The sequence below is a fragment of the Eublepharis macularius genome, chromosome 7 (assembly GCF_028583425.1).
Source record: "Eublepharis macularius isolate TG4126 chromosome 7, MPM_Emac_v1.0, whole genome shotgun sequence".
Lineage (NCBI taxonomy): Eukaryota > Metazoa > Chordata > Lepidosauria > Squamata > Eublepharidae > Eublepharis > Eublepharis macularius.
Genome location: NC_072796.1, coordinates 141,416,886 through 141,429,139, shown reverse-complemented (window position 1 = coordinate 141,429,139; position 12,254 = coordinate 141,416,886). Strand labels below are relative to the sequence as shown.

Here is a 12,254-nt window from a genome sequence, read left to right as displayed (position 1 = left end):
ACTTTGATTATATTATTGACTTAATCATATTTATTGGTCGTTCCATTGCTTCGTTCCCCGGGTGGTTTGTCCACTTTTCAGTAGTCCTTTGGCTTTCTGGAGAGGGCCCCCCCCCCATTTTTAGTGAGATATCTGGTGGAGGGATATTTGGCTGCCCATCTAGATGACTCTAGTCAGTGATTATCTGCATTCAATCACAAGCAAGTGGTGTGATAAAAGCCAGAACGAAGATGAGGAGACAATTGGTGCAGAGGAAAGGAATCTTTAATCATTGTAAAACCCCTAGGCGTTTCACATGCAGCATTAAGGCGGAATTGGTAGAAATTATTGCACCCCTTCCAGATACATGAGCTGTGGCAAGAGGTGTTAGAAATAAATATACCCTTTAAACCGGAAATGATCTTATTTAATATAATACCAGATGAGTTAAATAGGGAAAATAGATACTTGATAATACACATAATAACAGCAGCAAGAATAGTATATGCCAGATACTGGAAAAACACAGATATACCAACAAAAGAAGAATTGATAGAGAAAATCTTAGAGACGGCAGAAATGGACACACTGACAGAATTAATAAAAGAAAAAAACGGATATGATGGAAAACAAAAATGGACCCCGTTTTATAGATGGGTTAAACGGAAGTATAAAATAGAGACATAACTGTATGTTAGCAGAATACAATTAAATGAATGAGCACAGTAAAGAAGTACTAGAATTAAAGAATGCAGACTTATAATGATAATAGCGTAGTGAAAATAGTATAATTATGATGGAATTGTAGAGATGAAATGAAATGTATGATTTATAACATATATCCCAAGAATGTAAGACTTTTGATTAATTTTGTTATTAGAATAGGATGGAACTAAAACAAATAAAATATATTTTTTAAAAAAGAAATTATTGCACCCCTTCCATTAACAGAAAACATAGTCTGGATCTAAACTTGGTCCAAAGTACACATTCGCGTTTTTAAAGAGTTAGGTTCCCCGCAGCCACACAGCAGGTGCGGGGAATGGCTCCTAAAAAGAGAGAGAGTCCAAACTGGCTCAAAATGCTGCTACGGGGTGGGGGAGGAAAGGCTCCTGCCTCCCTGCCCCCAAGCCATTTCCCGCCAAAATAGTGCAGGGGGGGGAGAGTGATTGCATCATTTTTGCTGTTCCGGGTAGACAGAATATTCCACGCGGAGCAACAAAAATGGGGAAATAACTCTTCCCCTTCAGCGCTGCTTCTGCATGGGAAAACCACTTCGGGAGGAGGCAGGAGCCCTTAGGGCGGGGCAGGAGTTCTTCCTCCTGTGGTGGCATTCTGAGCTGTTTGGGCTCTCCTTTTTGTTTTTAGAAGCAATGCCATGCAGCTGCTGTGTGGCTGCGAAGAATCCGGACCCAGCTCTTTAAAAACACAAATGTGAGCCAGTTTGGTGTAGTGGTTAAGAGCGGGTGGGACTATACTCATAACAACAACAGCATTCAGTTTATATACCCCGCTTCAGGACAACTTAACGCCCACTCAGAGCAGTTTACAAAGTGTGTTATTATTATCCTCAGGACAATCACCCTGTGAAGTGAGTGGGGCTGAGAGAGCTCTGAGAGAGCTGTGACTGACCCAAGGTCACCCAGCTGGCTTCAGGCGGAGGAGTGGGGAATCAAACCCGGTTCACCAGATTAGAGTTCTGCTGCTGGAGAACTAGGTTGGGTTCCTCACTCCTCTGCTTGAAGCTAGCTGGGTTGCCTTGGGTCAGTCACAGCTCTCTCAGAGCTCTCTCAGCCCCACCCACCTTACAGAGTGATTGTCTTGAGGATAATAATAACACACTTTGTAAACCTCTTTGAGCAGGCGTTAAGTTGTCCTGAAGGGTAGTATATAAATCGAATGTTATTATGTTATGTAGTTTTGCCCCCAGAATGTTGGACAGCCCCCAGGCTTGCTTGACATGCAGGCAGATTGCTGCTGGTGTGGAGCGCGGGGTATGGCTTCTGCAGAGGACCATGGTGGCAGCTTCTGGGCTTGTATCGCTCTCCCAGGAGGGTGAAAACATGTGAGGCTCCGTTCGATGGGGTTAACCAGAGTCAAAGGAGACCCTTCCCCTTTCTGATACTCCTGTATTTGGGAAACAGTTTTCCCCGGGGAAACCCATTCCTCTAGCCCTAAAGAAAAGATTCAAGCATGAAACATTAATCAGCCTTCTCAAGGGTTCCAATTAAAATGGGCGAAGCTTCATCCTTGATGTGGTTTGTGCATGTTGTAATTAAACTTAAGCCCCAAGGTGGAGGACGGCTCCTGAGGTTGGAGGAAGGCTTCAGGTTTTGATCAGTGGAATGGGAGGATACAGGTGGGATCCAACACGGTCCTGCTTGCCGATGGATTCCCTAGGGGGCAGGTTTCAACTCCTTCTGCCCCTCCTGTCTGGGTGGGTAGTACTGACAACTTTTTCTTGCCTCGGTTCTTCTCTGCCTTCCCTTTGCAGGCGCTCTGGACGCGTCCAGCATTGCCGCATCCATTCCCGGCAGGAAGCTGGGGCTACTAAGTTCTACCTGACAGACAACCTGGTCTTTGACAGCCTCTACAGCCTCATCTGCCACTACCGCGAGGTGCCACTGCGATGCAACGAGTTCGAGATGCGGTTGACGGACCCCGTGCCGCAGCCCAATGCCCACGAGAGCAAAGAGTGAGCGTTCAAAGCCTGGCCCTCTCTTCCCTCCACCCCATTCCTCCTCTTGGCTTCCTCACTGACATTGGCATACCTCCTTTCACTGCTACTTGGCCTCAAAGGATGATGGAAGTTTAGCTGATGCAAGTGGGGGAGGGAGCAAGTGTGTACGTGTTTCTGTGGCACGAAACTCCCTAGCATGGGATCGCTGGATGGAAATTCCCCAGGGTTTACAGCAGGGAAGGTGGGCAAATTTTTCAGCCCGAGGGCTGTATCTGAGTCTTTGCCCACTTTGGTGCCAGTTTGGTGTAGTGGTTAAGAGCGGCAGGACTCTAATCTGGAGAGCCAGGTTTGATTCCCCACTCTGCTGCTTGAAGCCAGTTGGATGATCTTGGGCCGATCACAGCTCTCTCAGAGCTCTCTCAGCCCCACCCACCTCACAGGGTGTTTGTTGTTGTGGGAATAATAACAACATACTTTGTAAACTGCTCTGAGTGGGCGTTTAGTTGTCCTGAAGGGCGGTATACAAATCGAATGTTATTATTTTGAGGGGGTCTGAGTTAAAAGTCATCTTGGAGTCCTTAAAAGCAAATGAACGCCCAGATGCAGGCTTGTTTCCTACCAACAGCCCTTGAGCATTTTAACACTTTTTCAGGGGCTTTGGTTTGCTAGCCAATGCTGTGATCTGGCGGGTCAGTTGTCCCTGCTGCTGCTAAGCAGCTTGATGGCCAGATGAAAAGTTCCCGTGGGCTGGATGTCGTCCCTGGGCCATAATTTGCCCGGTTTAGTTAGACAGGATCGTGATCAACGTGGGTCTGACTCTTCAGGGAATGGCCTTCTTGCAGAGGTGCACTTAATTTGAACTGATCTTAGTTTGTAGGCAGATCTTAGCCTACAAACCTATTCTCAGTGATCTAGAGAAGCACTGAGCTTGGGCAAAAGTGCATTCCTCACACCCCTGGGTCGCAATGGCTGGGCTCCACACCCCTGGGATTTAAGGGCCTGGAAGCCGTTGTGCTTGATCGTTGCTTCCAAAGAAGCTTGTGTTGGGTGGTGACCCCACCTGAAGCATCCTCTAGAAAGGTTAGTAAAACAGGGTCATACTTATAGGACACCCAGGCATTGGGCCCTCGGGAGCATTTCCACTGGTTTCTCTGGCTTGCCAGATTCCCAGAGACCTCTGCAACGAAAAGAATGTAAGACTAACAAAAACAACAACTGTGCAATAGGATAATTTACAAACAATGCATAGGGTATGTAATGATCATATAAATGCCTAGTAACAATCCTGTCATTATTTCATAGAAGCATATGTAATCCACTGTTCACACAATCCGTGCAGCTGGTCATATGCAATCCAAAATAAATACAATTTACTGGCAAAATTCACATCAAATATAAATTCTTATAGCCAATCCACAATGACACATAATCAACATGCCTCCAGTCAGGGCTTTTTTTCTGGGGAAAGAGGTGGTGGAACTCAGTGATGGAACTCAGGATGGCACAATGATGTCACTTTGGGTCAGCTGGAACAAGGGGGGGGGTTTCAAAGTTTAAATTGCCCTTGGTGAAAATGGTCACGTGGCTGGTGGCCCCGCCCCCTGATCTCCAGACAGAGGGGAGTTGAGATTGCCCTCCATGCCGTGGAGGGCAATCTCAACTCCCCTCTGCCTGGAGATCAGGGGGCGGGGCCACCAGCCACGTGACCATTTTCAAGAGGTGCCGGAACTCCATTCCACCGCATTCCTGTTGAAAAAAAGCCCTGCTTCCAGTTATAAACCACGTTTCTACGGAAACATCTTATTCAGGGATGGATTGATCAAAGTTGTAATGGTTACATGTATTCCTCCATGCATCTGACGAAGAGAGCTGTGGCTCTCGAAAGCTGCTGCTGCATCTGACGAAGAGAGCTGTGATTCTCAAAAGCTTATGCTGCAGTAAAGTTGGTTAGTCTTAAAGGTGCTACTGGACTCTTCTTTATGTACTTCTTCAATTCACAGCTAAGTAGACTGTGCTATGAAAGTGTAAAAAGAACAGTGAGTAAACTGTTTCCCTAGTCAGGTTTAACAATTAATTGCAGCGATGGGATGTGAAATGACCCTTACCGCTATTTCCCAATTTGTACATTCAAAATATTTATTTATTTTTATCATATTTGTATTCCGCCCTTCCCGCAAGCGGGCTCAGGGCAGATAACAACCTTAAAATCATTTTAAAATGTTCCATATTAAAATAGCGGCAGCTTGCTATATACTGAAGGTTCTTCTGAAGTATACAAAGCAAAAACTGTTCAACAATATTCATACAGATTCCCAGAGACCACCTGGTAAGGAAGTTACCTAAAGAAGACACAAATCTTACTGTATGTTTTCTCACAACCAGGTGGTACCACGCCAACTTGACCCGCTTGCAAGCTGAGCACATGCTGATGCGGGTGCCCCGGGACGGAGCCTTCCTAGTGCGCAAACGCAGCGAGCCCAACTCCTATGCCATCTCTTTTCGGTGAGTGTCGGCCTCCCTGGGAGGGTAAACACACATCCAGGAACCCTCAGAGGGGGAAGTAGCTTGTGGGGGTCCCAACAGAAAAGTAGGGGAGGCAAGGGAAGCGCTAAGTATCCCCTCCCCTTCCACCACAAATTGCCATCCTCCCAAAGCAGCGTGCGCCCTATCATCTTGCCCACTCAGAACTGTACTTTGATAGTCTTCTTCTTCTTAATTACTGTTTTCGTGATCAAAGTCATAAACAGCAAGACACCACCTACTAAAAAGGAAACGTGGCGTTTACTGCCAGAGTTACAACACGATTTTACGACAACCGCCAAAAATTTAGCCACATCCAAAATTACTTTTTTTATCTTCAAGTCTTAATAGCCAAGAAGGTTTAGCTTCAAGAGTAATGAAATCCTGCTTAAACAGAAGAAGAATACATTTAGCTCTCCGATCTGAAAATTTAGGACACTCCGAAAGAATATGATCTATAGTATCAATTTGGTTAATACCACATCCACAGAATGTTAGAGTGTGGAATATGACAAAACCTTCCCAACAACACCACCCATGACAAGGTGTTCAAACGCACAAGCGTAAATGCCCTTCTGTACTTTGTGAGAGTTAACGCAAACAAATAGTTTGGCATTTTTATCGGAGGAGGGATATCAATTGAAAGAGAAGAACATACTCTGCAAGCTATAACCAAGACGCTGTTATAATCAAAATCCCTCAAACATCTATTGATTAACTTACTCAATTCACTACTCCTCATAGTTTCTGTCATATCATGGGTAATGTCCAAACATGATAATTTGCATTCCATATATTTATCCCAATTACTCGTATGATAATCCAGCATAACTAATCCAAAAAGACCTGGGCCGATTCCAGATGACTAACCTTAAGTCGCTTCATGCCGCCCTCTTCCGGATCGCGACGGGGAAAATGCGATCCGGAAGAGGGCGGCATGAAACGACTTAAGGTTAGTCATCTGGAATCGGCCCTGGTTCTAAGTTCCCAGTGGTGCTTCGTTCCCATGTGCATGATCATCTTGCCTGCTTAGAACTGTAGTTTGTCTACACTGAGGTTGTAGCAAACACAACTGCTGCTTTTTAATGATTTTTTATGTGTTTGTGTACAAAACTGCCGCCTTTGGCATTTGGGCAGTTAATTCCGCACATGTGTAGAATCTCGCTTACTATTCACAGGCAAAGAAAAGAAGTTCTGTGCATGGGAAATGTTGCTACATTTGGAATACAGCTGAGAAATTTTTCTTTGTCGCTTCAGGGATTTGTTTCTTTAATGTAAAGTCCACCTTTCACACTGGGACCCCAGGCGGATTACACAGTACAAGTCAGTAAGAACAGCCGCTAGGATGTTCAGTGAACAAATGCAGTTCTATCAATTGCTAGAACATTCAGTGAACCAATGCAACAAGGTATGGGTCGCAGAAATTTGCACCTCGATGGTTGTTTTCTGTCCCTGGGGCTGTGATGGCTGCAGAGCGGAAGGCAAGATCAAGCACTGCCGAATTCAGCAAGAAGGACGGCTGTTCATGCTGGGCAGCTCGGCTGAATTTGAGAGCCTCCTCGACCTGGTGAGCTACTACGAGAAGCATCCTGTGTACCGCAAGATGAAACTGCGCTACCCCATCAACGAGGAGACCCTAGAGAAGATGGGCACAGCGGTGAGAGCAGTTCCGGAGAAGAGTGTTTGGGGAGGGGGTGTCTGGGATGCTTTACAGGGTTCTGGAAGTCCAAATACGCCCCCATTTTGAGGGCCCAGAAATCTTAACAGGATGCCAAGGGATTGTCTCGTTTTTTCCTAGGGAAATTCTTTCTGCAGGGTCTCTCTCTCTCTTGTTTTCTTACTGCAGTTTCATGTCTTCTACCCTCTGTAACCCTCACTTCAGTAGGGCGTGTCAAACTGTAGACGATCTTGTCACCTTCAAGAGTTTTCTTCTTTGCCGGCATTGTTTTCCAGTTCTTCAACCCTAGCCCCAATACATTGTTTTGTTAGAGATCCTTGCTGTGCGATTGAATTATTTTTGCACTTCACCGTGAGAAAGGCGGGTTACCAATGGAGTTATTATTTTGTTGTGGTTGATGATGATAATGCTGTCGCCAAATACTCTGGGAAAGTTGAGAGGGAGAAGTGTTGCATTTGCTGCAGTTTTCTGCCTGTACAAAATTTGGAATTTTCACTGCCTGGATCAGCCCACGGTTGCTTTCCTCGTGTGGAAGCATCTGGCTGTGCCTGTTTGTGCATGAAGGATGTGAGACGGGGCAGCCTCCTTAGCACAAAGTACATGCGTGATTGAAACGGTGGATTGTGATTGGCTTGGCTCAGGGTGGGAGGGGCCAGTACCCAGCATGCATTGTCTTGCCTTGTGCATGACCCTCAGGCAGGATTTTCTGCTGCAAAAGGAAGGAAGTCTTTGCCTGGCTCACTTCAGCCATTGATACTCCTGCCTCTCCTTTCCCGCCCTTTGTTGTCTGCCTTCTACCCTCTGTGGCCACTGTAAGCTCCTCCAGGCAGGGGCCTGTCATGTTTGCTTCCATTGCCCTGTAACACCCCATGTGCTTTGATAGTGCTGTGTTATTAATAAGTATCATATCCATGTTTATAGCATGGCATGTAGGAGAGAGATTTCTGATATACCACTTAATGCCTGGTTTAGTTGGGCATGTACATATCGATAGACGTGGAAGCTGAACTATGTCTCACTCCCTTATGGAATTGCCACATCTTCCTGTGGCACTTGTGATCCAAAATGCCTGAAGTTCCACGTCCAGCCTTATGACTCAGGTTGGGTACTGAGGATGTTCGGGAGGGGGTGTGTGTGGCTTCCTCCCCAAACTTGTTCTTTAAGCTGGCATGGGCGTGCCGGAGGGCCTTCTTGGCTGCTAGCCCCACATTCTGGCGTTTCCTCTGCCAAGAGGTGCCTGTGTCTCCTTTGCAGGCCTATGGCTTGGATCCTGGAAACAAGGTCTGTGCGTTGCTAGATAGCATGCTTCCTTTTCTGATAAAAGTTCCATTTGCGCAAGGCCCGTTGAAGGCCATTGATCTTGGGAATACGGACGTTTTAGCAGAAGAGGAAGCACACTTTGTGGCAGTGACTAGCCAGGGCCCAGGAGAGAGGGGAAAAGGAGGCTGTAATAGTTCTGCTTCTCCTTTCAGGAATTGGATTACGGAGCGCTCTATGAGGTGCGGACCCCCCACTTCTACGTAGAAGCCAACAAGATGCCTGTGGCCAAGGTAAGGGAGCTCGGCCTTGAGAGCAGCGGCCAAGCGGCCTCCAGATCGCATTTCACAGCCGTCTCAGTGATGCAAATGCTGCCAACTTGGCCGTTCTTTTATTTAAAAAATGTAAGCTTATTGGGTGCTCGCACCAATACCCTAGTCCTCATGAGTCCTGCGGGGTTGAATTCAGTACATATTATGGAGCTCACAGACATACGGACTGGGTAGCCCTAAATCTTTGGCTGAAGAATGGCAGGGACAGGAATAACCAGATAATAAATAACTCCATCAAGGCCCTTTTGGCTTTTAATTATTTATTTACTTAGACTAAGGCCTACAAGGAGAGGCTGGGGGACCTGGGAGTGTCCAGTTTGGAGAAGAGGAGGTTGAGGGAGGACAAGATTGCTCCCTTTAAGTGTTTAAAAGGCTGTCATTTGGAGGAGGGCAAGGAGCTGTTCCAGTTGGCAGCAGAGGATAGGACTCAAAGCAATGAGTTTAAGTGCTGGCTGGATGTTATGAAAAACTTCTTCACATTAAGAGTAATCCAGCAGTGAAATCAGCTGGCTAGGGGTGTGGTGGGTTCCCCCTCATTGGCAGTCTTCAAGGAGCGACTGGACTAATCCTTGTTGGGGATGCTTTAGGCTGTTCCTGCTTTGGGCAGGGGTTGGACTAGATGGTCTTTAAGGCCCCTTCCAACTCTAGGATTCTGTGATTAATCCATTATCTGGCTCAATATGCAATGCTGCATTCAGCTGTTCCCTCTGGACTGGTGCTGTCTTCTCTGGTGGGCAGGGACTCCCGGGGTCCGAGGCAGAGCAGTCTTTCCTCTGCTTCCTGCCAGGGCATTGAACCCGGGACCTTTGGCATGCAAAGGAGGTGCAATGGCCGCTGGGCTTCTGGTGGAGAAAGTGGGTTCGTCTTTCCTTGTGGCAGCTCTTCCCTGTCAGGAACGCATACATCCCTGCCGTTACTGTATATGGGTTTTGCTGGCTATACTGAATTACTGCTGTTGTGGTTTGCAACTTCTTCTGAGTTACTCATGTGCAGTGTGTTGAACGGAGGAGGGTTTGGTCATCAGTTATAAATATGTACTTTATAAATATGTACTAAATATTTCTAGCAGGGAATGGCCTTGGAGGCCAGATGTGTAAGGAAACATGTAACTATTCTCGCAGACAAAAATGAACTCACACTGTGCTGTGTCTAAAATGCTCTTATCAGTTCTCATGAAGCTCTGGGTCCCCAAGGTGGGAAAATCTCCCTGTATCTAGTTAGCCTCTGTTTGCATGATCAAAAAGAGTCCAGTAGCACCTTTAAGACTAACCAATTTTATTGTAGCATAAGCTTTCGAGAACAACAGTTCTCTTCATCGTGTATCTGACGAAGAGAGCTGTGGCTCTCGAAAGCTTATGCTACAATAAAGTTGGTTAGTCTTAAAGGTGCTACTGGACTCTTTTTGATTTTGCGACTACAGACTAACACGGCTAACTCCTCTGCATCTGTTTGAATGATCACTTCTGCCAATGACCATCTTAGAGTAAAGACCTTGTTCTGATAGATCCTTAATAAAGTTACCTTAACCAAGACACCTGCGTGCTTGCTTGTGAGGGGCTTTGGGATGGAACTGCCAAGGACTGACATTCCTGGGACCGTGTTGCTGATCACTGTGTCTTCTCTCCCTTTCCTTCTTCAGTTGGGGGGGTGAAGATGGGGTGGTAACGGTGCAGATTCTTTGAAAACGTGCATCTTGGAAGCATCTGCGATGGTGCAGAGCCAAGCAAGGCTTCAGTATTGGTGCAGTTGTTGCAGTTAACGGAATTTGGTTTACCTGGGCAAGGAATTTGGACAGTTTTATTTTTAGCACATGCCTGGCGATCACGTCTCTTTTTCTTCTTAGTGTACGGTGAAGGCCTTGTACGACTACAAAGCCCAGCGAGAGGACGAGCTTTCCTTCTGCAAACAAGCCATAATTCACAATGTTGACAAGCAGGACGGAGGATGGTGAGTCCCGCAAGAGAGCAGCGCAGGCCAGAGAGGCATCTCCAGTGGGCAGCAAGCTGTGCCCGAGAGAGTAATCTTTGGACGGGGGTGGGCAACAGGGATGCCGCACACATGCACACCCGTCCAGGGTTGGGACAGCAGCCAGCCAGCTTGGCTGCACCCACCCCAATTTGGGTGCAGGCTGCAGCTGGCAAGCTGCACACACCTCAAGGGTTCAGACACTGGAAGACTTGAGCACCTGCCCACTTACCTTGCTTGAGCCTGGGGTGGCCCAGGTGTGTGAGTTCAGCTGCCTTATCTTGGATTTTTGCTCGGCAGTCGGTTTTGGGAAGGCGGTGCACTTCTCTCATGGAGATCCGTAGCCCTCTTCAAAAACAACAGGTTTTTGGGGGGTCAGCATTGGATCACGTTTGTTGACTTTAGGAATGAAGACTTCCCTATGGAGTCCACCAAAAAGGATTTCCTGAATTTGATGTGATGTTCTATACAAAATTTTAAGTAGTGTGCATGTTTATATTGTTATAGGAGTTTTCTTTAAGAAGAACTTAAGATATTTATCCAGAGGAGTTAGCCGTGTTAGTTTGTAATTGCAAAATAGTCCAGTAGCACCTTTAAGACTAACCAACTTTATTGTAGCGTAAGCTTTCGAGAACCACAACTCAGATGCATCTAACAAAGAGAGCTGTGGTCTCGAAAGCTTACGCTTCAATAAAGTTGCATATGACGAAGAGAGCTGTGGTTCTTGAAAGCTTATGTTACAATAAAGTTGCATCTGATGAAGAGAGCTGTGGTTCTCGAAACCTTACGCTACAATAAAGTTGCATCTGACAAAGAGAGCTGTGGTTCTCGAAAGCTTATGCTACAATAAAGTTGCTTCTAAGAGAGCTGTGGTTCTCGAAAGCTTATGCTACAATAAAGTTGGTTAGTCTTAAAGGTGCTACTGGACTCTTTACTATGAAGATATTTAGTAGAGATTAATAGTAAGAATGTGAGTAATGGCTCATCTGCATTTGCTGTGGTATTTATTGACTATAACATTTGTTTGAATTTATTTTAAATATCTCTAAATATAAAAGGTGTCAGTTTTCAGGGTTTCTTTGGGAGAAAACGATGACAGCCGTGTCTTCAGGAGATACGGTCTCAGTTCCTGGCCCACCGCTGGCATCGCCAGGGTTTCCACTGTGCAACTGGCTCTCAGAGACCAAGCCCTGGTTGTGGTCTCTGATTTTAGAGCAAACGGCACTTAGCAGAAATGAGGGTTGCCCTGATGTAGATGGCCTGGTGAGCCACAGTTAACACTACCCAAGAAAGAGGAGGCATGTAAGCAAGAGAGTGAGGGAAAGAACGAGGAGGGAGGGAAAGAAACGGCTGAGCCCGTGGTTTGGAAACCGGCATCCGTGATGAATGCAAGCAGCCACTGAGCAGTCCCCTGACTAGCTGACAGCATGGAAGGAGACGTTCTAGAATCTCCAGCAACATGCACAGCTTTGGGAGGGAGAGGACCCTGTCTCCTCCTCTAGGCAAAGAAGCATGTTTGCACAGTCTCTTTGCGAGTGGTGCGCTCTCACGGCAGTCTTCTTTAACTGCTCTTTTTCTGTTTCCCACCCCAGCTGTTCCCCTGCCATCGCATGCCGTGTTGACACCCAAAAGCTCCCCAAGTCAGTCTGCTTGCCTTGTTCCTATTACCCCTTACAGGTGGCGAGGAGACTACGGGGGCAAAAAGCAGCTCTGGTTTCCAGCCAACTACGTGGAAGAGATCGTGAACACGAACGTGCCAGAGCAGGATGAAGCTGTGAGTTCGAATCCCTGCCCCCTGGTTCCCATGAAACAACAGTGTTCACATAGACACTTTTCCACCCAT

General features: G+C 46.6%; 1 protein-coding gene across 1 annotated transcript in view; it reads left to right on the top strand.

Moving 5' to 3' along the window:
* Positions 1-12,254, top strand: part of LOC129333103 (1-phosphatidylinositol 4,5-bisphosphate phosphodiesterase gamma-1-like) — a 113,094-nt gene that overhangs the window by 74,817 nt on the left and 26,023 nt on the right. Inside the window, exons 17-22 of the mRNA XM_054984494.1 lie at positions 2,474-2,674; positions 5,042-5,161; positions 6,653-6,836; positions 8,330-8,407; positions 10,290-10,393; positions 12,089-12,185. Coding sequence (XP_054840469.1) covers positions 2,474-2,674; positions 5,042-5,161; positions 6,653-6,836; positions 8,330-8,407; positions 10,290-10,393; positions 12,089-12,185 — 784 coding nt within the window. The remainder of the gene's footprint in view (positions 1-2,473; positions 2,675-5,041; positions 5,162-6,652; positions 6,837-8,329; positions 8,408-10,289; positions 10,394-12,088; positions 12,186-12,254) is intronic.